At 50.4% G+C, this 26,933-nt stretch overlaps 1 protein-coding gene across 1 annotated transcript; it reads left to right on the top strand.

Annotated features, from left to right (window-relative positions):
• The first annotated feature begins 4,587 nt into the window (after positions 1 to 4,587).
• On the top strand, positions 4,588 to 26,933 carry OAF (out at first homolog). The gene is made up of 4 exons (XM_037882445.2): positions 4,588 to 5,582; positions 23,170 to 23,304; positions 23,920 to 24,100; positions 24,888 to 26,933. The coding sequence occupies exons 1-4, from the start codon at positions 5,337 to 5,339 to the stop codon at positions 25,160 to 25,162; spliced, it is 837 nt and encodes a 278-aa protein (XP_037738373.1). The 5' UTR covers positions 4,588 to 5,336; the 3' UTR covers positions 25,163 to 26,933.

Here is a 26,933-nt window from a genome sequence, read left to right as displayed (position 1 = left end):
AAAAAATTACTTGAGCCCCAGCACCTCTTTCATTACAAATTAAGCACTGGGGATGAGGGAGTAGATGCTTCAGGGCAATACTACTGGAACAGAGAATTCTTCACCTTCCAGTCTCTGGTCCAACTCCTGTCCAGGTCATTAGTGTTTGGTGACCAATATGGACTGAATTTGGTGGCCTTCTGCTCCCAGGCATATGACCATGAGAATGGGCCCCTTACTTGGGTTCTATAGATCGTTCCGGCCTCACTCCTTCATTTTGTGGATGTACCAAGGACTTTCAGCCTCCAGGGCTGTCTAGCCAGCAGCTTTCAGCAATGTAAAGTACGTGCTCGGTGAAGGAACCGGGCCCAGCGATTCTCCAGCAGAGTGGAATCCTGGGTCCCCTGCCCCTCATCTGCATCCTCCTATCCTAAATCTACTGTAGCTTAATGCAGCTATTTAGGGAAAGTGCTGGAGGAAAAAGTGATCCCAGAGTCTGGGTGTCCTTGTGTGTACACTCGCTGAACTCTCCTCAAATGATGAAGGAGAAATAAACCTGATGAGCCCAGAGCAGGAGAGGAAAGTGCTTAGTCAACTTAGGGCAAGGTGCCCAGCAAAGGAGGAGGAAGTGGGTGGCTAGAAATATCAGCTAAATGGATGAGCAATCAGGGCAGGGCACGGCACAAGGACTGCATGGTGCATGATAGGATATGTCCCATGTGTCTGACAAGCTCTTGTACCTCAGAGATTAAATGGCTTTTAGACACTGCCTCCATTGGGCAAGGAAGGCATAGGAGCAAGGAGTGCACAGCAGAGGCTGCTCCCAGGGTATTAGACCTGAAGCAGACACAATGCCACCAAGAGCCTTGAGGAAGTCCAGGCCTGAATAGCTCCCACTGTGCATGAAGGGGCATATGATGCAGTCACACCCCTCTGTGGTGGCCCAGCTCAGCTAGCCAGCATGAAGGCAAGTGGGATCAGGACCCTGCTCTTTCCCCCACTCCTCTCCTTAGAAGGAGTCTAGCACCACTGTTTGCAGTCTACTCCCCCAGTCTTTGTGTCTTCCTGTTCATTTACAGACCATCTAGGCCTAAGCCTCGTACACTGTGTGACTGGCTGATAGATGTTAGGAAACAGCCATGTGCAGAGCAAAGGCTAGGTTACTGATATATATTTTAGCATGTGAAGACCAGTAAATCAAATCTAAAGACTAAAGCAAAAGCTGATATTATTTGTGCCCTGTGACTCCTATGAGAGCAGCTCTCATCAGTGCCCTTGTTATAGCCTCCTTGCCTTGACATGTGCTGTTTCCTTGCTCTCCAGAACCATCGGAAGAGAAAACACCCCCTGTTGTTGTTTAGTGAGGTGGAACTGGGCTCTCTTCATTGCTCTTTAACTTCACTTAGGGACAGTGATGAACCTGCTAACCTGGGTACAACCTAAAGCCTGGCTTCAAAATGAAGCCTCCCTGGAGATCCAGGCCACGGTTCATGGTTCCCCCGCACTCAGTGTGATTGCATGGGCGTGACCGTGACTGAGAGCAGAAGTAAAGTAGTGCAGTGGAATTGGCAGATGCCTCTGTTCCCACCCAATTCCAAAGGTCAGCCACTCTTTCAGATTCTGTCTGGAAGTTGGAGAAAGTGTACTACAGAGCCGGGGACAGGTGTGATCTTTGACAGTTAGTCCCTCCTTAGTAAGGGAAGGAATTCACCCTTCTGCAGAGGGCCAGCATGAGAACTATGCACACTCAGGCTCTGTTTTGAATGAGACTGCGTTGTTGCATAGACCTGAGGCTGGCTCGCTGCATTGCTGCTGCATGCAATTCCCAGTCAAACCGGCTCATGCTACTGGACTAGTGGGTACCACTCTGGATTGGGACTCAGGAGACCTGGATTTTATTCCTAGCTTTGCCAAGGACCTGCTGGGTAACTTTGTGCCTCAGTTTCCCCATCATAAATGAGAATAATGATGCTGATCTCCTATGTAAAGTGCTTTGAAATCTCTGATGAAGAGCTCTATGTAAGAGCTAGGTGGTGTGTGTTTTGTTTATTTAACTGATAGGGAAAAAAGAATATACATAGAGCTATGCAGCCGCTAAAAGAAAGAACGGCAAAGAGTCCTGTGCCTCAGGACTCTTTGCCACTTCCACAGATCCAGACTAACACAGCTACCCCTCTGACACTTAAGAAAGAAGTGATTCAGAGATGGATATTTAACTGTCGTCTGAGACCCAAAATGCGGACGAGACCCCTAAATGAAGGACATGATAGACTTAAAATGCTGGGAGATTCATTTCTTGGACATAAGTAGCATTGTCTCATAACCTTGAGTGGCGCGATCCAGCATTTCGGAGGCAAATAAGCTGACAGCAGTAAAGGCAAGGGACAGCAGGTGCATGAAAGACGACAGCCTGGCCGTAAGAGAGAGGCGTGGGGCCGCATGTGTCTTCAGAGACCGGCAAATCCCTGCAGCACAAGAGCCCGTTCACACAGGACCAGCCCATTTTCTAGTTGCCTGTCTGCCGCCGAGTTGCTGCGGTGAACCCCTCCTTGCACTTAGGATAATGAGAGATACCGACTGTTACGCAAATGAGAGTGGCTGGCTAGGACTGTTAACGGGTTTGTCTACTTTGCCTCGGGAAAGTTAAGATGAATCAATTTAAGGTGTGAAATTAATGTATATAAATTCAAGTGCATTAAATCCCCACCTGGCCACGCTCACTCAGGAGCAAAGTGGGCCTTAGTTGGCTGTGATTTCTGAAGTAGGGAGCAGAAAACTTTTCGGCACTACCCAGCTCTTTGATAGCCTTGTGACTGTCTCCACAGAGCAGAAATCTTCACAGGGACCTTTTTCTGGAATAAGCAACTCAGTCGTGACAAAGAACCTCACTCTGACGGTTGCCTAGTTTGTTGTTACTTCTGTCTCTGAAAAGACTTTGGTTTTATGATCACTGTGGGAAACCACTGTGTCTTACTGAGCGTGAATGGGAAATGATTGCTACCCCTTCTATCGATGGATGGGATAAACATCAGACTCCAATGGTTTCTGGAATACTGATTGATCACTTACTTCAAGATGAGATTAAAAGAGAGAGAGAGAGAGAAGGCCTGATTCTGATCTCTGATAAACCAGTGTAAATCAGAGAAACTCATGTTTTTCTGTGGGGGAAAAGGGCACCGTTTAGGGCATGGACTGAGAAAAAGATTGGCTGTGGTAGCCTGAGAATGGGAGAGGACCAGTAATTTACAAACTCTGTCCTGCTAAATTATTTATTTCTTGTGCCTCTATTTCTGTTTGTCTCATCTATTTAAGCTCTTCAGGGTAGGGCCAAACTTCATTTTTGTGTTTGTACAGCACCCAGCACAATGGGGCCATGATCCATCATTGGGGTTCCTATGTGCTCCTGGAATGCAAATAATAATAATGATCCTTCATAATTAAAATCCATAATGTTAATCTCTCTTCATTTACAGCAGTTTAAGGCCTATATATTTTATTATATATTTTTTCAACTCTAATGTTAGAAGGACATTAAGGTTGGGAAGTCAAGCATTCAAAAGTTAGAAAATGCCAGAATTAAGGTTGCCTGTGCACCCTTAATTCAGCTCCCTTGTGTATGCATATGCATCATAATACAGCCTTTCATTACATGATCCCATACTACCTTCTCAGAAATTCCGTCATACAGAACACTAATGATCCCCACTTTTAGTTTTCAGCAAGGTTTGGACCTTTAGAGCCACATTGCAGACATCTGCCACTTGAAGTAACAGAGGAAATGGTAGCAGTAGTAGGCTGTCATCCTCTGAGGGCTATCTTTGTCTCATTCACTGCAAGAAGACTACAGTAAGGCAAAACGGGATCTTTACTCTGAAGTTTTGTTCTGGTCTGAGATTTAAATCTTCTCCCATTTCTAGCAGTAGCTCCCTGCCTTCTGTTTGGAGTGTTGTTCATCTGAGTTTAGGCCCTGATCCTGCAGTCAGATTCTCCTGGAAATCAACGGGGCTCTTCATGGACCCGAACATCTGCCCATCTGGAATTGATTGAAAAACTGAGTGTAACCGAGTGCCGAATTGGAGGCTTACAGTGTAACCAATTCAGGGCAAGAGACCATGGGATAGATTCAAAAGCAATGTGCAGGCTTGTGGGTTACACATTCTGGTAAGTGGGGGTGAACATAAGTAAGGGACTCTAGAGAAAATCTATATTAGTGTAAAATGCACACTGCAGGGGCCAGAATATATGAAATTTGCATCAGCACAGACCTCTGAATTTGGCTCCTTTTCTACAGTAAGGGTTAGGGTGTTCAGTACATCATGGTAATTTTGTCAATTTATAATTGCTCATTTAGAAATAACTTTTTTTCTCCGTTTCTCTGCTAGATTTGTTTTAACTGCAGCTTCTCAATTGTATTCCTTTCAGAATTAAAGGGGGAACCAGTTTCTGGCTGCAGGAAAGGAAAGAAACTTGCAGGATGGATCCTGACTGGAGGACAAAGGGAAATTTTCCCAGTCAGTGTAAATCATCAGGACACCAGCATGAAACCAGATGACAGGGTGAGTGGGGGTGTTTGGACGAGATAGTAATTAGGAAAGAACTGTTCCACAAAGCTGCCTTATTCTCTTTCCCTTCCAACCTCCCTCCCACCGCCCCAATTTGGCTGCAGGAGCAGCTTGGAATCCCAGCTGGGGAGCAGCTGTGGGCTTGCACTGGCCCTTTAAAGGCGGAGGTGCACTGTCTCTTTAAGTCAGGTCTCTGTGGGTTGTGTTTAGTGAAGGAAGTGACGGGGTGGATTGAATGAAAAGAGAAAAACAGAATCAAAGAGTCCCAAGTAAGGGACAGAGGGAGCTGGGGCAGGGCTGCTGGGGGAAAGGGAAAAGACAGGCTGGACATGGTGGGGTAGCAGGGCAGGAGGAGGAAAGGTGGTTGCCAAGGATCAGGGCACCAGTCCCCGGCACCTCCGGCGGGCACCAGCCACTCCACCGGTGCACTGGGAGGTGTAAAGTGCAGGCAGCAGCCCATGTGCTGTCCAGAGTCCAGGGCGAGAGGAGGAGAGGGGTAAGAGGAGAGGGCTCCGGGGGGTGGGGAGGAGGAGGAGAGGGCAGAGGGTGCTGCGAGGGGAGCTCCCAGCCCCGGGGGCTCTCTGCTCTGCCAAACTTTCAGCCAAAGTTTGGAAACTTCTTGGGGAGGGTTGTCTCGGGAGCCTCCTGTGGGGGGCAGCGGGGTGCCTGGCTGGGGGAGCTCAGGCAGCTAGAGGGGGTGTCGGTGGGCGGAGTCTAGGGGTAGCAGAGGGGCGAAGCGGGGGACTGGGGCAGGGGGTGCGCAGCCTTCGCCCTCTCTGGCTCCTGCTGCCGGGGATGCGCTCTCAGGGCTGCGGGCTCCCTGCGCTCCTGCTGCTGCTGCGGCTGCTCCCGCTGGCGCCGGGGCCGCTGCCCGGCCGGGCTGGCCCCGGGGCGCTGTCCGAGCTGCGGGTCCGGGTGCGGCTGCCCGATGGGCAGGTGACGGAGGAGAGCCTGCAGGCGGACAGCGGCGCCGACTGCATCAGCCTGGAGCTGCGCAAAGGGGATGGGACCCTCATCACCCTCACCGCCGACTTCCGACAGGTATGGGGGGGCCTCGGACCCCCACAGAGGGGGGCAGGACCCAACATGGGGGGGCAGTGAGCTCGGACCCCCGCATGGGGTGGCAGGACGCGGGATGGTCGGGGGGGAGCCTCGGACCCCCGCATGAAGTGGCAGGACCCGGGATGGTGGGGGGGGCTCGGACCCCCACAGAGGGGGGCAGGGCCCAACATGGGGGGGCAGTGAGCTCGGACCCCCGCATGGGGTGGCAGGACCCGGGATGGTGGGGGGGGGTCTCGGACCCCCACAGAGGGAGGCAGGACCCGGGATGGGAGGGGTGTCTCGGACCATACAGAGGGGGACAGGACCAGGGAGGGGGAGTGGGGGGCTCAGCATCTCCCTGCTCCTAGAAAATGATGCATCAGGTCTAGGAGGCTGGAGTGGGTCTTTGGAGCCTTCAGTAGCTGCAGCAGAGGGATGGGAGTGCGTGTGGGGGTGCATGGACCTTTTCCCCTCTGTGGGGCTGAGGAGCTGGTCCTGTCCCCATTACCACACCAGGGAGAGAGGAGCAAATTTTTGTTCCCTTCCAGGGGCTTGGGGAGATTCCCCCACTGCTGAGTCTGGGTCTCTTCCTTTCCGCTAGCCCAGCAGGGAATGGAAATGGGTAGGGGTCTCACTGCTGGCAGACTGTCCTCTTCCCTTCTGGTACTGGCACATCTCCACTACCTCTTGGGGATCTGACCCGTGGACTTGACCCTTCCTCCTTCCCCAGCACCATGGGAGAACTTGCTGCTAACAGCCCTCCTCCTTCCCCTGTCCCCCAGCCCTATGGAGAGGAGCTATGGGATAATCCAGAGTGTATTTTGTTTATCTAGCCTCCCTGCTGGGATGGAGCAGATCAAAGGGCTTCAGCCTGGGAACGCTGGACATGACATCTCATGGGAGACCAGTGAAGTAGGCTGAGCGGGTCTGTGTTTATAGAGATTCTCAGGCAGGACTGGCCGGTCAGGAGTCCGCTTTAGTTGGGGGAGGTGGAGTGGGGTAGTATTTGTGTGGAAAGGCCTGCCCGCTCTGTAACAAGTTCTGTGCAAGGGTAGGTCCCAGTGTGGTTCTCATTTATACATTTCTCTGCTCTTTTAAAGGCAGATGAATGTCAGTCCCCCACTTTATAGCTGTTGGAAACTGAGGTGCAGAGCAGGGAAGGAACTCGACACTGAGGCAGGACAGCAGCAGGGCCAGGGATGGAACCTAGGCCAATGCCCTAATCTTTCCCTGAATCTGTCCCATCTCTGTGAGTGTGGGAGTGTGTTTATCTGTGGTTGGGAGTGATGGAATCCCCCCTGCCTTTAGGAGCTGGGGGCATTTAAATCGGTGAGATGGGATCCCTTCTATCTTTTGGAGCTGGGGGCGGGGGGGGGCAGTTCTGTCTTAGTAGGATACAGCCTTCCTTATGTGTTGTGGGGTAGCCTTTATAGGTTGGGTTGTCTCTGGGTAGAACAGCACTTTGTGGTGTTTCCATCCTTCTGTGGAATTGGATGAGCAATTTCTATCTCCATGTGGGGTGGATCATTGGGATGTGTTGGAGGACTGGCCAGTGAGTTGGGGGCAGAGGAGTGCTCTCCGGGATTGCGGCTGCAGTGAGGGTGAGGAGACAAACTCTGATGTTGGTTGAAGGAAAGGGTGACTTTTTCCCCTCCTCCCCCACCCCATCCATCTTGGTACAAGAGGGAGTCTATGCAGGGGAGCTGCCATTCTCTCTAAGATGAAGCGTGAGAGCTCATTGCAGCAGAAGGGAGTGTCTATGCTAGATGGGCTTCTCTGGAGTCTGTGCCGAGCATGAGTGGATGCCATGGATTTTCCATTACACTAAATGGTGCACCGGAAAACCTTCATTCTCTCTACTGCTTTGTGTAGTGATCAGCTGGGGCGGTTAGTGTATTATTTTGTCCCAGCCCTTATTTCAGGACTGTTTTCTCTGGTTTCAAGTGAAAGGAAGCTAAAATCTCAAACGTAATGGGTATCGTGCCCAGATCTCCTGAGAGCCTTAGAGTCTTGCAGCTATCTGTATGGGCAGTCATGACCCCCTAAACCCCCATGCTCAGCAGTGTACAAGATTTTTCACCCCTCCCCCCCTCCCCAATACAACATTTGGTCACAAGTCCCTGCTTAGCCTCTTTTCCAGCCTATCAAATGGTCCCAGCTCGAGAGCTGGAGGGTCTCAGCCAGTTCCGTGTTGGAGCACATGTCCGAATCTCAACCCACCTCCTTCCCCAGTTGTCACAAGTTAAACCTTCTTCTCTGCAAGGACTAAATGGACCGTGGAATCTGAAATCACATCCCATTCTAACAATGGTCTCTCCATGTCAGGGATAAGGCAAATGGGCAGGGGATGGTGGTAGGAGGGAAGTTTGCTGTCCATGCTGTGGGGAAAGATCTTCACTCAGCCAGGCTGCCAAGCCAGCACCTTTCTTCAGCACTGATAAGTTACACTTATGTAAGTATCAGTGATGTGCTGGGAGCTGTATAACACACAGAAGTAAACACCCCCTACCCCAAGGAACTTACACTGTAAAAGACACAGAGAAGATGGGATGCCCTGGGAAGCTCAGAGAAGGGAGTTAAAATCCATAATCAGTCCAAATTGTGTATCACTGCACTTTTTTTTTTGCCAAGGAAAATCCATGCACTTTCCAGATCCTCTAGACAGACTACGGGGGCTGTGGATGCCCCCATGGGAGCTCTGGATGCCACGTGGTGAAGTGCCGATGCTGCTGTTCATGCTGGCATCCCTCCCCACCCCTTCATCTCTCCTGAAGATTTGCACTTGAGACTTGTCTGCAAATCTGAAACCTGTAAGAAAACCTCTCCCCATACTCAAAGCACTCAGGGGACAGTTCTTAATTTGACATCAGCTCAGAGCTGGCATGTAATTTTTTTTTTTAAATGGCTTCGCTGGAACATGGTTAAATGGGGGGGGAGGGGGAGAAAAAACCCAGCCAGATGTAATGACCTGAGAAATAGAATTTACAATGCCGTGAGAAACCGTGAGAGCTGCCTGCCTGCTGGGGATCCCATCAAGAGCTGTTCTCCTGGCCTCTGACAGGCATTACCATATTTAACTCTGTTCTGCACTGGTGCCCTGCTCCATGGTGTTTCACAACTTCCCCTTGCCCGCAAGAAGCCCTTGCATTGTTATCCTCTGGAAGTGCAGATAGGGTTGTTGATTTGGGTTTCTCAGTGTAATTTTGTGATTACAATGCTTCCAAAATCCTGGCTTTTCACACAAATGATTTTTCCAGTTCCCTGGCTTGTGCTGGGGAAGATTCCTGCTTTCCTTCCCACCCACCCGCCCATCTGTTGATGGAAAATGATAGGATGTGAAATCAAGAGGAAGGCTGGCCCACTGGTTAGGGTGCCAACCTGGGACTTGGGGGACCTGGTCCTGCCATAGACTCTGTGTGCCCCAATTCCCCATCTGTAAAATGGGGATATTTCCTGATAAAGATTGCAAGGCACACGGATACCGTGCTAATGGGAAGCCATATAAGTACCTAAGCACCATATCTAGAATCATCTCCTTAGGGATACAGTGTGAGCTTGATCCTTTGGGACTTTCAAAACTAGACTGGACCTGTGCATTGTATTGGTGGGAACAAGCCTGTACTGTTCCTGGGGAAGTTATTGCACAATCTAATCTGTTGGTTTCTGCTGTGATATGACTATCAACATGAAAACCATTTGCTCAACAATCTCTTTACCTGTGTTAATTGCATGAGGTTCACCTTGATGCAGAGGGGTTCAAGGCTTATGCAGTACTTACCCGCATTTATGCCCTGTCTTGAGGACAGACATGGGACTTTAGCGGTGCTTGCCCGTGGCCTCTGCATGAGGTGAATTTATCTCCAATACAGGATTGAAACTGAAAATATTTTATAAAACCAACTGACCTTTCGCCACTTCAGTTTACTTCTTGCACTTCATTTATCCTGCCAAATGAAACCCATGATCCGATTCCCACCAACTGCAACTTTTGCCGCAGCAGCACCCAGGGAAACACCCCCAGTGTTCCCCTACTGCCCACCCCCGCTGAGAGGCATGTCAGGGATTGGAAGGATAGTAGCTGCAACACTCTGTGCTCAAGCAATTCTGTCCCGTGGAGCAGTCTGTAGGCAGCAGTGAGTTAGAGAAGCCCTGGGGCTGCTCGGGGATTTACTGGCCATTGGAGCAGCACAGAATCTGGGAGGTAAATACATGGCATTAAAGCAGACTTTCCGAGTGTGGTTAATTTCATGTTCTGGTTCTCCATGGCGGTGAGCTCTGGTTGGAAGGGCATTAGACTGCATCTCCAGACATGTGGATTCTGATCCCGGCTCTGCCACTGAGCTGCGGGGTGACCTTGAGCAAGTCACTTCACCTCTCTGTTTCCCTCTCTGTAAAATGGGGACAATAATGCATTACCCACCTTTATCAACTGCTTTGAGAGCGATGGGTGAAAAGTGCTGTAAATCCTAAGTGTGTATTTCGACAGGTTTCAGAGTAACAGCCGTGTTAGTCTGTATTCGCAAAAAGAAAAGGAGTACTTGTGTCACCTTCGTGAGCTGTAGCTCACGAAAGCTTATGCTCAAATAAATTGGTTAGTCTGTAAGGTGACACAAGTACTCCTTTTCTTTTTAAGTGTGTATTGTTATTTATTACCAGGCACCAGAGCCTGAGATGTCTGGGTTTTTAGCACTGCAGAGGAATTGCTGAAGTAACAATACTTGGTTGCATTTTTGAAGGAATGAAACATTTCTGTTTCTGTTTTATGGCTGGTTGTTTAAAAAAACCAATAACCTAAATGTTGAGTCTAAACTACTTGGCAGCATCTCTGCAGAAGTGGTTGGGTTTTCACACTGCAGCCTGGGAATGGGGTGGGTGGCTTACACTGGAGTCAGCACAAGGATGCAAATAATTCTTTGTCCTTATAATTACTGGCAAATTAGTGCATGGAGCTGCATGTGGAGAGGGCAGTCGATTTTAACCCTTGCAGTGCTAGGAGCTTCAGGTGGCCAACAGGCTGCTGCTGTTGTATTCAAGACGAGTAGTTATTTGGAAAAAATAAGATTCATACAAGAACCAAGACAAAAATTATGCAGTGCCAGAGTGGTACCTGTATTTATATGCTTCTGACACTTAGCATGTGCTAGGAGCCTACAACAGGAAATTTAACATATTCCATCAGCAGTGCTTGCTGAGAACACTTGGTGTCGTCTAGTGGGATAAAGTAACTAATGCTGATGTATTACAAAGGAGTGGCCAACAAACTGTAGAGACAATGGTTTGAGAAAGAAGGCTGAAGTGGTTTGGGCATGTTGTACAGGTGTCAGGGAAAAAAAAACATTCCTAGACAAGCCTTTGCCTTGATACCACATGGTAGAAGACGGAAAAGAGAAGGACAACAAATGACATAAGAAAAAACCCATTGAGAAAGATGCCGCTGTCATGGAAGCAGACTACACTGGAGCAAGAAACGTGGCACTGGACAGACAGTGGAAATGCTGGATTGTCTCGTGTCACGAGGCACGAGAACATCGCATCTACTGTTGTTGTCTGTGCTTAAGGCCGCTGCCACATCTGGGCTTCATTGTGCCAGGTACTGTACAAACATGGCGTAGATGATAGCCTCTGCCCCCAAAAAGTTTATGCATTCAGTTTGGGAAACCTGCTCTTCCCAAATTTCCTCCCCCGTGGATATCAAAACTATCCTAATTAATGCTGATAAAATCGTGGAAGGGATATTAAACCTCTTGCTTCAGGACTTAAGCTGGCCTCTGACTTTAGAGATGAGGATGAGACCTAATGTGGAGGGGCAGTTCATCCTACATCTGTTACTGCAGGGATCTTGCACCTGCCCCTGAAGCAGCTGGAGCTGGCCACTGTCACTGGCAGGAGACTGGCCTAGATGGTTCTTGGGTCTGATCCAGCCCGGCGATTCCTGTATTCCCCTAGGAAACTTGTCACCTGTCGCTAGGTGTAGAATTTGGGGGATATAAAGTGTTCAGACAGCTAAGGATTGGGGCAGGAGGCTGTTGTTTTCTTTGGGGTGTGCTCACTCCCTTGCTTGTGTGTGTACAACTATGACCAGCAGGCATAGGCAGGGGTGCTGGAACGATTTTTATAGTGAGGCTGCTGAAAGCCATTGAACAAAACCATACACCCTGCATATGAGGGAAGCCATGCATTTGGTTGCTATTATTACTTCAAGCCAGGGACCACTGCCTTACCCCGAGCCTCCCTAATTCCATTTGGAGAGGGAGAATGCGTAGCAATGTTATAAATCCTGCTCTTGGGTTGCTAGAATGCACGATGTCACTGTCTGGACCCTCTCCCATTTAGCTGCACTGTACTATAATTGCCTCTGTCCTGGGATGTGATCTCCAGCTCTCTGGCTGAACCTTTTTCCACGCTTCAGAGGCATTGTTTCACAGAAATCTCTGCAGTCGGAGCCTTCAGAGACATGATTTTCAACAGCAGAATCCAAGATGCAGAACAGTGCTGTTCCAGGGTGCACTTTTCAAAGGCTTCCTGATGGTGCTCTGGGACTCTGTCAAAGAACAGATGACACCAATTCCCTGCAAGTTACTGTGAGATAATAGAAGGCTTTTTAACTCTCTCCATAGGAGGGATGGAGCAATTTGGGAGTTGTAACCAGGCAGACTAGAAACCACGATTCAAGCTCTCCACAGGTCTCCCTCTGTGACGTTAAACATTAAAGAGTTTATGCATTATTAAAATATGTATTTTCTAGGGATTTAGTATTGGAGGGGGGCAGTTTACTAGAATTCTGAGTTGGTGGTTATCCTGGGGCGTAGTGCTGCCATCTGAAAACGCTGTATTTTAATCAAGCCGATCATTTGAACAGCAAGAATGATTGTCTCTTTTATCTGATACTGTATATTGATCTGGTAAGCTGAGCACAGGACTGGAAGACCACAACTTCTGAGTTCTAGTTCCACTTTTGCCACTGATTGACTGCCTGGCCATGGGCCACTGATTTGTGCATTCCTCATTTTTTAGGTGTCTAGCATGAGATGTTTAGAGCTTGATTTTTTTTTTTTTTGAGCGAGAGAGAGAGAGAGGTGCTGAGCACCCACAGCTCCCATTGACTTCACTTGGAGTTCCAGGTGCTCACTACTTACCAAATCAGACCCGTTACTGGGTACCAAAAATGGAGGCATCTGAAATTACTTACCACGCTTGCAAATGTGGCCTTAACCTCTCAACCACAAAGTCCCTATCTGTAAAGCATTGTTCTTATCTAGAGTACAGTACCTCACATGGATTTCATGACGATCCATCAGTTAATGCTTGTAAAGTGTTTTGAAAATCTAAAGCACTGTGCAAGTACTAAGCGTTTGTTTGTTTGTTTCAAACAACTGTGCAGTAACTGATCCAACTTTCCGTTACAAACAAGGGACTCTGGCTGCTTTGAGTTTTACCCACACAACCCAGTTAGACCATTTCTACCTGGAGAATGTGATAGAAGAATAACACCCACTATCACTACACTAGCCAAATTCTGCTTTTGCATCTATCTGTCTTGGGTACTTACCTGGAACCTATTACCCTGGTATCTCAGCATCTCACAACCCTTGGTATATTTATCCTCCTAACCCTGCTGTGAGGCACAGCAGTGTTGTTATCCCCATGTTACAGATGGGCAACTGAGGCACAGAGAGGCTAGGTGACTTGTTCATGGTAAACAGGGTAGAGCAAGGAATTGAAGTCAGGTATCCCAAGTCCCTGGATAGTACCCTAATCAACTTCCTTCCTCTGTGTGGATGTACGCATTCCCCCTTTGCACTCAATAGGAACCAAGTATGTGAATCACTGTCCTAAAAGCTTTAGTTTCTTGCGGACTGGTTTGCTCCACTCAACGTGGAACTAAGAGGCTCCGCTCCGATCTAGCCAGCCTCGGTCCTTAGTCCCTGTTGGGACAGGTTGACAGCAATGGAGTGTGCCTTGCACCTGGAAAAGAATGTGAACCAGTCACTCCTTGATCTGCACAAGCTGGCAACTGACAAGAATGACCCTCATTTGTGTGACTTCATTGAAACCCAGTCTGAATTGCCCTCTCATCCCAGAAGATGGTCCCTATAGGAGAGGGACGAGGCCAGGTTTGAGGAAGAAGGAGATGGAACGAGGAAAGAATAAGTGGAGGACAAGGGGGCTCCTCTAAACTGGATGCCCTCTAGGGGAGTGTAACAGGGCTCAGTCACTGCAGGAGCACCTCCTCATGGCCAGCTGTGACAGCTCTTTCCCTCTGGTGCCCCATGCTGACCGTCACTCCATCGCTGGGGTGGTCTCTCTTCTGTAACTCGGCTCTCCAGCCTTGTCACGATATTAACGTCCACCAATTTTAAGTTAACAAAGCTCAAAAAAAAAAAGTCCACCAAAGGACTCCTAAACCTTATACCAGGTCTGCAGCCCCTGACTCTGGGCCCAATGATCACCGCATCCATCCAGGCTCCGAATTATCTGTATCTCCTTATGTCAGGGGGCTTTATGCCACCTTCCCAGTGGTTGGTAGAGGAATCCAGGCCCTCCCTCTGCTCTAGGTTCCAGCCCAGAAATCCTGTAACCAACAGCCAAAGACTGCAAATTTCTACCCCTTGCTGCAGTTTCCCTGGACTTCTTCCTACCTAGCCTTCTCAGGCTTTCTTCCCTGCAACTTCTTGCGTTGACCCTTCTTTCAGGGCTAGGATCCCTGGGCTTTATTCTCCCCCTGGGTTTCCTCCTCCCAACTTCTCTGCTCCCAGGGAATGACTGCAGACTCCCTCCCTGTAGCCCCCTTCTGAGACAAACTTCCTTCTTTATCAGAACCAGCCTGCTCTTGCCCTGCTGGATTTCATGATCAGCTGAGCGCGGCTGTCCCTCCTGGTGCAGCCAGGTGGTGTAACTGGCCTCGCAGGCTCACATTAACCCATTCTTGGCCTTGGTGGGCTACATGCCCCACCATATGGCGCAAGTACGGGCAGTCTGGGCCTGGGGGACCTGCTGCACCTCTCTCATGGGGCAAAAGGGCTTCCCCCCAGGGCAGGGATGTGGCGAGGGCATAGCAGTTAGGAGGAGCTCTAGGGCTGCCTGTTCTTTAGCTCTGCCAAGCAGTGTGAAACCAAATTCTAAACAATGGTAGTAACTGTACTAACCGCACCTAGGTTCAGACTCACGGGTCAGGGCCAGGGGTTGCCAGCACCTCCTGAAAGGGTTAATGTGGAGAGTCCTTGAGAGAGAGTATCTGGGGAGGTTCAGGTGGCCTGCTGGAACTTGTTCCCATGCCGGGAAGTTTTACAGAAATCCCCGGCTGGTAACTATACTGTGCCCTCCATTGACTTGGCCAGGAACTCACTCAGCACTGAGTCACCTCACTTCTCTGGCAGGACCGGTAGTGAGGGGGCTGGGGTTGCAGTCAGTAGGAGGAGCAATTACCGTCACCACTCTCTGCACTTCTGCAATACTGCAGAGTTTACAGTAGTGTTTCTCAGTAACCTCTACTGGGGTATATTTGCACCCAGGGCTCGACCGCCTTCTATCAATTGGGTCTCATTGCGACGTCTGGCATCCCTTGAGAAACAGTGATGGGATTCTGGCAACTACTGGTTTTAGAGGACCAGCCGGTGTGTGACCCATCCCTGCTCAGCAAGTCATGAAGCTCAGGGTTTAACTGATCGCCATATTTGGGGTCGGGAAGGAATTTTCCCCCAGGGCAGATTGGCAGAGGCCCTGGGGGGGTTTTCGCCTTCCTCTGCAGCGTGGGGCATGGGTCACTTGCTGGAGGATTCTCTTCGCCTTGAAGTCTTTTTAAACCATGATTTGAGGACTTCAGTAGTTCAGACATAAGTTAGGGGTTTGTTACAGGAGTTGGTGGGTGAGATTCCCTGGCCTGCGTTGTGCAGGAGGTCAGACTAGACGATCATAATGGTCCCTTCTGACCTTAAAGTCTATGATTCTATGATTAAGCCCAGAATCCATATGAGGCCTAGAAGCTGTTTCTCCTGGCTGCCGTGGGCAAGAAGCCGGCGCAGTCACCATCCGTGCGACCCCACAGGTGAGCTGTGGTTTCTCTGCTAGGCTGAACACATGGTCTGTGGCGTTGCTCTGAGAAGGGAGGTCCAAGGCAGTGACCCCAGCTGGGCTTAGGACTTAGAATCTGCTCTCATGGGGTCTGTCTACACTGCAGCTGGGGTCGAGCCTCCCAGCCCACGCAGAGGGACTAAAACTAGCATTGCAGACAGTGTAACTCAGCCCACCCAATCCCATGGGTCTGAGCTTGGGTGGCTAGCCTGAGTCTCCACTAGAGCCACGACATCCACACTGCTATTTTTAATGCTCAAGCTGGAGTCCAGCTAGCATGAGTCTGTCTACCCAGGCTGGAAGGCTCATCCCTAGCTGCAGTGTAGACATACCGCTGGAGCCTTAATCCTCCAACCACCTCTCTGCCCTGGATTCTGCCCGGGTCTCCCTGCTGACTCGCTGTAAAGACTTGGCCACTATAGACGAGAGGCCTGAGCCCAGCGGGAGGCAGCCGCGGCTCTGAGGAAATTGGTCGCCAGTGCGGCACAAGGATCCTCGTTCTAGACTCTGAGACTTCCAGGGTGGGAGTTGGATAGTGGCAGGTGAGGACATGCAGGGCCAGCATCCTGCTGTTTCTGACGCAGTGAAGCTGGGGGCGGTGGGTGAAACGTGGTTTATTGAGATCCATCTCAGGCCACCAGGCTAAGGCCTTTCCGATTCTGCTGATGGAGTATTGGGAAAGGGAAGGGCTGGCACAGGAGCGCAGGGCCCTCGCCAAGCCTGGCCTGCAGAGTTCACAGGGAGAACTCTGGAAGGGGAATAATGCAGGTCGGTGCGGGGTGGGAGGGCAGCGCTGTTGTCTCATGGACAATACAATGGAAGGGGCATTTAATCCGTGAAGACCCCCTCTGATATCCTGCCTGCATCTGCTCCCCCTCTTGTGTGATCTCCTTTCCCACTGCTCTCCTTCTCCCAATCCCTCTCTGCCCCATTTCCCTGCCCTGTTACCCTCTTCTTCTCTATCCCTCTTCCCCCTCCTTTCTCTGCTGCAGGATCTCCCTGGCCCTCCTGTATTTTCTTTCTCTCTGCCCCCACTTTTCTTTTTCTCTGCTTCATCCCTAGCCTTTTGTCCCACCTATGAGCCCCTTTAATGAAGATGCTTGCAGCAATCCAGACAAGAGGCCCTCCGGTTCCCTTGGCTCTGGCCACATGGAGACTATGGTCTATAAATCACCAAGCACACACAGCTGGGTAGATAAATATTTAGATTGGCTTGGCAGCAAGGCTGGGTCACAGGCACTCTGGTGTAATGGGAACGAGCTCACAGAGGAGGGGAAATATATTGAAGATGCACACAAAAAGACCAAACAACAGCAGGAGAGGAGCCAGGAGTGTGTGTCTGAGGATGATCCAGGATGAGACAGGGTCTGAGAGCGCCGGGGGCTTTGTTAGTTTGTGGCCCCCACTCTCCTGCAACTGTACTTGGCATTCCAGCCTGTTGTGTGTCCATGTGGGGTCAAACCCACACTGATTCACCTCCCCCCCCCATGCAATCCCATTGAAACCCCTGGCATCACGGACAGGGGCATAGATTGAATCAGAATCCAGCCATACGTGTTAAAAGTGTAATCTCACATTTCCCTTCCCCTCTTCCTGGGCATCAGGGCTAAATTTGTCTGAGGTGTAAGCAGGCTCCTGCCACTGACTTCAATCCTATACCACTGGGTCGGGTGACGTTGTGCCTGCTTCTACCAACCCTGAACTTGCTCCTCCATTTCTTATGAAGAGATTCTCCATCTCACCCAAGTGCACAGATTTCCAGGTGCATTTGTGTAACTGCTCCGGCTGTGGTTTCATGGCAGGGTTTGAACCTGGGATCATCAGTGCTAAAATCATGAGCTTCATCCACTTCCGCTAACGGCTTACAGCTGTTAGATGCAGCAATAGACTCATGGACCAGCCGTTAGAGAGACAAAGACCCACTTACTGATGTACACGTACCTCTGGGTAGGTAGATCCCGAAGAATTCGGCAGCTCCGCAACGTCTCCATGTGAGTCTGCAAAACTCACCTTCAACCTGGGGATTTAATTTTTTTCTAATCCCTTGCCCATGGGCAGCTAAACTTTCAGATTTCATTGTCTGGCAAATATATATAATGTGGCTGTCTCGCTGTCAGCCTTGAGTCTCATTTTTCTCGAGTAAATTAAAATGAAATCATTCTGTTTGGGACTGTTGGGATTTTCATTTTTATTTGCTGGAGCCTCACTCGGCCTTGCATGTCATGGGAGGGCAAAGCGGAAGAGATCAAATCAAAACCACTTGGCTTAAATTTAGAAGACTCTACAGTGAATCTGGACCATACCACTGGGGCCAGGTTTAGACAAGAGCCTTCTCATTAGAGTAATTGAAAAACAGGATGAATTATTTTCCCCACGAACATTTTTGTGCAAATTTCATCCTTTCTTTTTTTCCTGGGTTAAAATTTGAAATATTGGCAGTTTCCCTCTACCCTACTCCCCCCCTGCCCCCCTCTCCCCCATTTTGCTGGTTCATCCATAGCCTCAGGCTTCTAATTCCACATCTCAGGAAAGATCATCGCACTATGCTTTTTATTTTGGAAAAGATACTTTCAAATCTTGCTCTTGAAGACCCAAAAGACCACAGCAGCCTCTAGCTCTGAGCCTTTAAAGCGACTGTGAGTCATTTCAGGGGTATCCCCTGTGCGTGGTGGGTTGCCAGTCAAGCCCGAGGACTGAAAGCAGTGATAAAAAATGATCAAGTCCGTGGACTAATTGGATTTTTTTTCTTTTAAATTCCCTCTATTTCCTGCTCCTCTTGTTCAGTTTCCATTTAATAAATACACCCAGCAAAATCCCTGCTACGGCCATTGGAAGGGAGCCACATCTCTGTCTGCAGCTGTTCTTTCAGCTGTCCAGATGTGCCCTGAATTCCACATCCTTTTGTTTTCTGTACGTGGGAGAGGCGACGGTGAGTAAGTTGAGGAATGTATGAACTGGCCCAGATGGTAGCCCCAGAGAGGACATTGCTCAGAGCTTTGATTCCTGCTCTGGATGAAAGGAGGTCTCATCCCAAACCTTGTGAGCCAGGTAACGGGAATGCCCCAGAGATCCTAACGGGAAAGGTCTTCTCAGCAGCTTGGCGTGCCTCTTCCTGGTCAGTGCGGCTTCTGCCCACACTCCCATGGAGGGTGGTCTTAACCGCTGTGTTCTTTGGTGGATTCCAAAGGAAGTGAACAGTGTTCTGCTCCTCTGCTAGAGAAATGCTGCCTCTGTGACGTGATCATTCCTTCTGTAAGTGAATTTAGCTCTGGAGAATGGTGCCAGATTAACAGCCAAGACACAGAGAATCTCTGTCCATAGAACAGATACAGCAAAGAAAATAATGAATGCAAGCTTTCCACCCCAGCCCATCCACATGCTGGCCTGCTAATATACCTCCATCTCGACCTGGGAGAGCCTCCTCTATGGATGAGAATTCAGTATCCGTGATCCATTCAGTCCTTGGCCTTGCTGCTGAAGTGCCCAGCGTGGGTGTTTAATTTAGTTTCCAATGCGACTGTGTGGTTTTTTGGTTTGTTTTTTGTGATGCAGACATCTGTCCCCTAGGGACTGGACTGCGGTCATTTCACACAGGCAACCATGGATTTATTCTGCTGCTGCTGCAGCAGTGAAATGCTCCTGCATCTCCCATTACCAATCTCCCTGTGATACCAAAACATGAAAAAAGAGCCTTTTTCATGGAGAGTATCCTGTCTCTTTCCTCCTACTTCTCAGGAGCTGGCTTTTTTCTCTCTGTGTGCAGTACATTCTTACTAGTGATGTTCCAAAGGAATGAGTCGCCTTTACCTCTCCCTCCTGCCAAGGACTTGAATGCCCTCAAAGCAAAGAGCCAGCTCTTCCTATGGCATAAATTGGCATAGCTTCATAAAGTCAATGGAGCCTGTTCTGACTTACACCAGATGTGGCTCTGGCCCAGAGAGCTTTTTCATATAGAACGACGTTGTTGTGAGCCCTCAGTGGAGGAGCTAAGCGCCGGTGTCCTGAGCTGAACTTTGACGCATAGATGACTTCTTAACCAGATGCAGGCCCTAGCTGCAGGGATCATGGGCTGGAATTCTCTGGCCTGGGCTATGCAGGAGGTCAGATGAGATTTGTCATAATGGGTCCTGTCTCGCCTTAAAATCTATGAATTTCGTCTCTGCTCTGCCATTCGTTGGATCCAGAGGTGAGCATCCTGTTGGCTGGCCCGTAGACCCACATGCCCTGAGGCCAATTGCCAGGGAGTGGGTGGGGAGGAGCCTGAGTAGAATCAGGATAGCAGAGTCCACAGTAGATAGTGCGGCTCTGCCATGCTGGGAAGAGCATGTCAAAAGTTTTTCTTGTGCACTGAGCTGACGGGGAGGGGGATTTACCTTGTTTAACAGCTTGCGGATGAGGTGAGGGCCTGTGCTGCAGTGATGGCCCGTGATATTTTTAGTTGTTGATGGCTAGGAGCTGTGACCAGCTGCCCCCGCAGGGCTATGATTACAGCTCAAAGATAGCAACTTGGAGGAAAAATGCGCCTCTCAGTTTGTACATAGTGTGAAGAGGCAGGATGCGGTGTCAGATGTTTGTCCTTCCTGCGAGGAATGGTCGCTCTTTGAAGCCAATGGATGGTGGGGTGAGGGAGGGAAGAGGAATCTTTCCATTGACTTTGCTGACCAGAGGGGTGAAGGTTCTGGATGCTCAAAAGCCACGGGGAGACTAAGTGGCAAACTCCCCACCTCTCCAGTGTTCCTCGGTAGCACAGCTCTGCTGGAGCTACACTGCCATCAATCTTCCCCTGGCTGCAGCTGCTCCCAAGGAAAGCCCCAAGGATTCGTCAAGGGCCAGAAGATGGACCACGTGGCCAAAAAGGCCTTCCCGCCCTCCCCCCCCCCCCCGCAGTCCACCCACTCTCTGCCCTTTCCACAGGTCTAGGGTCCACACCAGGGCAAAGATCTCTTCAGATTTGGAATGTGGAAGGGCTGTGGACAGTGCTGCAAAGCAATCGGAGCCCTCATTGCAAAACAGTGAGGCGGTGACTCCAGAGATCAGTTGGCAGCTCCATGAACGTGTGAGCATTGCTGTCCTAGTCTGACAGAGTCGCAAACTTGTGGAGCTATCTTTGATTTGCCCTCTCTAGGGGCAGAAGGTCTGTGGCAGTAATAAGGCAACGAGCACATTGTCAAACCCGAGATAGAGAACACTGCCAGCTAATGAAGATTCTCCTTCAGCTTGTGTTCTATGCCTGAGAGCCTGGGGCGGATACCCCAGTTTCTATCCCTATCTTGTGTGGTTTAGCTGGCAAGGATGATTTGTGACCCACAGGCTTGATACCACGTAGCAAAGCCTGTTTTATTTGCATACTATAATCCTATTGGATGAGTGTCGTAAATTCTTTGAGTTTTGTATTATGTTTAAAATGATGGGGTTGGAAATATCTCTCGGCCTGGACGCTGGCGTTGAGTTGGCTGCCTTCTTTATTTTTGTTTTTGTAACGCTTTAAGAATCCCATTCCCCTGGCTGGGACCCGATTTGCATCACAGGAGTGAAATATGACTTTTTACTTTGGTCCTTCCTAGCAATGAGATTTGCCCCATCCCCACCTTGTGCCTTTGCTCCATCCATGGAACAGCTAATCTTTGATGCCCAGCAGAGGTTCATGTCTAGCGCTGTAACTAATGGATGCTGGGGGTCATGGGATCTGTTTAAATGTTTCCCCTTCGCTGATGCTGCTAAGACGTGACCAGGTGACTCATCCCTCTCATGGGTCTCTGGTGACGTCCCAAGGGACACTGAGCCGGATGCTTTCCTGTGAGCTATTTCTACCATAGCAACATCAGTTCCACTGTATGTCCATCCAGCAGTTCTCCTTTCCAGTTTCCTCTGGGTGACTCAGAACTCCCTCCGCACCCACTTGCTCACTGCTCTCCAGAGGAAACCTCTGTCGCCCCCCACTGCTATCCATAGGTTTTCCCACAAGCCCGCTCCCCTTGCTGTCTTCTGCGATGGCATGTCCCATGCTCCTGCAGTGGGAAGGAAACCACGGCGAGTGATGGCTGAGGTGGGGTGCACTGTCACATGGGATGCAGGTGGAGGATGTACAGTAGGAAGTGAGGGAGTCCTTTCCTAGTAGATATGGGTGGGGAATTTGGGGGTGCAGGAGTGGGATATAATCTGTGGGATATTGGGGTGCAACATTGAGCAGTGACGGATGGGAAATGGGGTGCAGGTCTGGGATGTACCAGTGAGGTGTCTGTTCCTGGAAGAGATGGGGAGGAATGAAGCATCCCATCCCCAAAGGCGCAGGTGTGGGGTGCCCCCTATACAACAGTGGGGTATATCTAATCCCCATTGTCTCTCTTCATTTCATTCCTTGTCCTTTCTCTCTCTCTCTCCCTTCATTTCGCTGTAGTCTCTTACTCACTTCCTTCTGGTCACACTTCACTGGCTGCTGCCAGGACCGGCTGCGTGTCAGTAACAGGAAGAAGTATGAAACCTGCTGTCAACACCATCAATAACTGTCTCAATGGAGAAGGGTGGGAGGGGAGAAGGGAATCTGTAATCCCTTGCCACCTCACTGACATTTTCTTTACAGGCACTGGAAGGAGAAGCAGCTGCAGGCATTTACCCCGGGCAGCCGTTTCTTGTCTTTAACCCACTGCTTCCCTTCCAGGCCACTGCTGCTTCTCCGAGTCAAAGCCAGGCTGCTGCACACAGCAGTAGGGTTGGGTACTCTTCAGGATAGCACCCCCTCCTGGAAGGAGATGGATCCACAGGGAGAGCTTCCCCTATCTGAGGGCCAAAACACAAGCATTCTGGGCCCAACCAAAACGGGAAAGAATGGGGCACTCGCTGGAAGGGCACCCCCTATTGGTGGGGGAAGCTGAGGATCATTGATTCATAGGAGAAACTGGCAATCCCTAGAGAGTCAGTGTCACTTCTTGGTATGGAAAAGGCATAGTATGAGGCAGGTGTATGTGTAACACACTTAACTGGGGGCTCTGTCTGCCTCTAGTGATGGCTGGTCCATAGATAGCGGTTGATAGACCTGCTACCACCTTGGCTGAAAGTTTTTAACCCAGTTCAATTCCCCGCGTTACTGGGTGGGTTGTCGGTAGTGGGGATTGAATCTGTGATCTCTGGAGCTAAAGGCATGAGCCTCTGTTGCAAAAAGAGCCAGCTCTGTTAGCTGGGGTTGCAACATACTCGTCAACCTATCTGCGGCCCTGCCACCACTAAAGGGGGACAGCGTCCCACTGAATGGGTTGCGGGTGGTTGAGTGGTTCAGGGAGGGAAGCCCGTTTCTCTCTGCTCCTCCTTCGCGTAGCACCAGGGATGTTCTCACAGATGTGCAATGGAAGGAGGAAAAGGAACGGGGTGGTTGGGCATGCACGTCTCCCCCCACCACCCAGTGAGGCATCATTGGGCACCTTCTCCCCTGAAGGAGGTCTGAACTCCCCCCGCCAGTCCCTGAGATATGGGCCAGAGGACTCTGGTAAACCTTTGTGGTTTGTTTTTGTTTTTTTGTCAGGAGGTGAAGATTTTCCGTGCTCTGATCCTGGGGGAGCTGGAGAGGGGCCAAAGCCAGTTCCAGGCACTCTGCTTTGTCACACGGCTCCACCGCAACGAGATCATCCCCAGCGAGTCCATGGCAAAGCTGCGGCAGGTGAGGGGCAGCCCCACATGTGATCCCTGGTCTCTTGGAGCGATGTGCTTTCTTGTAGGGATAAAAGCCAGTCAGGGCCCCTAACCTTTTCAGGTACCGGTCCCAATTTAGTAACCTCAGATCACTGGCCCAGCCAACGGTCACCATTTCCCAGTGCGTGCTGCAACCAGCAATGGCTGCCCTTAACCCTAGGCTAGCACAGCCCCTATTCCATCAGCGGGGAAGAGGATAGCAACAGGGGCCAGGAGTGGCCAAGACCTCCAGTTTGCCCCCCCTCTAAATAGGCAGCACCCCCCATGCTCCTTACTGAGGTGTCTATTCAATGCCATCTCATGGAGAAGAGCGCCACCTACTGAATTGCCAACACTTCCAGCAGCCCCTGGAATTTCTCTGGAGTCTCATTCAAGTGCCGGGCAGGCCCAGCTTTGGCGTAGCTTGGAGGTCAGCTGGGAATCCCAGCACAAGACAGGCCAGCTGCATGCCTTTTCTTAGGTTTACATAAAATACTGATGTCCCAAAAGAGCTAATTTGGGGGGGAGGGGAGGAAGACGCTGACAATACTTGTTACCCATAATGCAGCAGGAATTAGATTCGAAGTAACTTTCTCCTCGCCAGAAAAACCCCAAGACGGTGCGGCAGGCGGAGGAGGTGCGTGGGCTGGAACATCTCAACATGGACGTAGCAGTCAACTTCAGCAAAGGGGCCCAGCTGAGCCCCCACATTCACAATGTCTGCACGGAGGCCAAAGAGGCTATTTACACCCGAGAAGAAGACGTTAAATTCTGGCTGGAGAAAGGTAAGAATCTCCTTCGGCACTGGGCCTGCTAATGCTCAAACGGCAACCTGGTCTGCAAGCCACTACGATCTCCCTCTCTGCATTGTTGGTGGATAATCTGGTTCATGTCAATCCCTTTCATGTGCAGCTGGAGTATTGGTGCACACAGATCCTTTGCACGCTAGTGCATAACTGGGTGCACACAGATCCCTTGCACACTGCCTGGAGGAGGACTAGTGGTTAATTTGCTACACATCTGTTTTTCACATGCTGCTCTTATGAACGAATGAATCCAATGAATCCAATGAATGAATCCAAGCTGAGCATGTTATTTTCTGGGGCCACATCTCCCTAGTGTGAGACCCTGCTCCTCCCACAGCCGTACCTAGTTCCACATCCTAGACCTGCCTGGGCACAGTTATCAGATCCCATCCCCTGGGCACGAGAAGAACATTCAGTGATTTATGCCGAGGCCATAAGCCAAGTGCAGGGAAGGCAATTAGTGCTAATGAAAGGGGTGGCTTCTGTGATTTGGACCTGTCCAATGGGAACTGGGCTGAGCCCCCACAAACCTTGTGTCATAGAGGGGCTTACTGAACAGCCTGTCTTTCAGTCACTACCTATAACCTGGGCCAGATCTGAACGGGTGCCTTACAGGGGAGAAGGCCTATAGCCTATTCCCAGCCCCCCGAGCCACCTAGCCTGCCTGCTTCTGCATGGGCCAGTCTCCTAATGGTTCTCCTCCAACGCGCCATAGCAGGAGGCAGCATTCTAAGCCAGGTGTGTGTCTCTCCCTTTCCTCCCACAGGGGTGGATGGCTCCATGTTCGAGGTCTTGCCCCAGTCGGCCGACCTGCCCGACCTGCAGCGCTGCAAGCTGTGCTTGGACCGCTGGAAGCCCTGCATCTGCAGCTACTCGCTGAGCATCGAGTGGTACCCGTGCATGCTCAAATACTGCAAGAGCCGCGATGCCAGTGGCAAGGTCTCCTCCTACAAGTGCGGCATCCGCAGCTGCCAGAAGGGCTACAGCTTTGACTATTACGTGCCGCAGAAGCAGCTGTGCCTATGGGACGAGGAGACCTAGCGGGCCCCGGCCAGGCCTTTCCACGTGGCATCTCTTCTGCCTCCCGCTGTGACGCTCTGGGTGGAGCTGGCTGCCTGGAGGGGGAGTTGGGCCATGGAGGTGCCTTGTGCCATGAAGGATTTGTGTATGCCTCTTTCCTTCCCACTCCCCTGGGCCCCCTAATGCTGCCTCACACTGTGAAAACTGGCTCACCTTGCCATGTAGTAAGAGTGCCCTGCCCAGCTCCTATGGGCATCACTCACCTATGGCAATATGGGCCCAGAAGGAGGCGGGGGGAGGAGCTTTCATGGGGGGGAAGAGGTTCCTTTTGATCTAGCAAGTTTGCCCAGCTCTGGGGAGGAGACGGACTAGCTGGGGTGTCGGTGCCAGGACGGAGCCTCTTCAAGCGGGGAGCCATTTTAACTGTAGCCTCTCAACCACCAAAATGTGACCCTGGTGCTTTGTCTTAAAAACACACCAGCCACCGGAGGGGGTGGAGCTCCGACCCCTTCCCTGCCTCTTCGACCTTCCAGCGACACCAGAGCAGTATTGGCCACCAAAGGGGGCCAGATGGTTTGTGGGGTCACACCCAAGCAAGGGGTGGTCCGAGGCCCACAAATCCGGAGCCCTGCTGTGGTCAGTCCGAGTGTCACATTGGATGTTGCCTGGGGGAGGGAATCCTATGTAGCAGGAGTTGCTGTAAACCCCACCTCAGCCCCTGAAAATTGAAGGTCTCTAAGTCTCTGGTTTGGCTTGTTCTCATGACCCCTCCCTGCCGGGGACTAGGCTCCTGCGTCCCACTCGCTTCCTATTAAGAAAGACACGTCCACACATTTCTGCCCACCCCTGCAAGACTGTGATTGTGATGGGGAGAGAAGATCCCAGGCTGGGTTTGCCCCCTGACTTTGCGGGGGCGGGGTGCTGATCTCTGGGGATGGAGAGACTCTTGGATTCTGTTCCCACCTCTGCTGCCGAAACCACTGTGTGAGCTTGGGGTGAGTCACGCCACGGCACTGCCTTTGTTCCCCTCGCTGTAAGAGTGGGGAGGATGATGAGACTGGCTCCTATGTAACGTGTTTGAAGATCTTCAGCTGAAAGGCGCTCCCCGAGTTATTCTTACTGTATTCTGCCCTCCCTAGGGCTGGAGCATGAGGGGGAAATATTGATAGGGTTCGCACGCACTCTAGAGCAGCTGCAATTTTTAACCCTAACCCCTCCTGCTCCGCACCCTCCACCATGTGCCTTTTTGCCTAAAATCCAGGCGTTTCAGACCAAAAAAAAAAAAGCTATTTTGAGGGGTTTTTTTCTTTTTAATTTGCTCATAGAACTATTTTTATATCAATCTCTTAATGGGAACGGGGGGTTTTTTTTAAAAAAATATTGCCACAAGAAGTAAAACCAAAAAAAAGAAAGAAAAAAAAAAAAAGAGAGAAAGAAACTTGAAAAGATTTTAAAAGCAAATTATTTATCATTTGTAAGATAGATAAATGGATTTTTTGATGCGTCTCTAGCATCAAAGTGTCTCCACAACCCACTCTCAGCCTCCTCCTGTTGTCTGGTTCCATTGGATTCAGGGCTGTTTCCTTATGGTGAAACTCCAGTGGTATCAGAGGTAGAATTAGAGCCAATTTCCATCCGTACAGTCAGCAGTCCCTTCCATGATTGCTGAATCCAGGCCAGGATTCAGGGAGACCTGGTATGATGACACTAGGCAGCTGTCTGGGTGCTAGAGAGGAACCCCAGGGTCTGCCTGGGTCCAGCAGCCTCAATAAAGAATCCTTTATATTCATTA

Source organism: Chelonia mydas, chromosome 22 (genome assembly GCF_015237465.2).
Source record: "Chelonia mydas isolate rCheMyd1 chromosome 22, rCheMyd1.pri.v2, whole genome shotgun sequence".
Taxonomy (NCBI): domain Eukaryota; kingdom Metazoa; phylum Chordata; order Testudines; family Cheloniidae; genus Chelonia; species Chelonia mydas.
The sequence above is the reverse complement of the archived record's forward strand: the minus strand, read 5'-3'. Positions and strand labels throughout refer to the sequence as shown.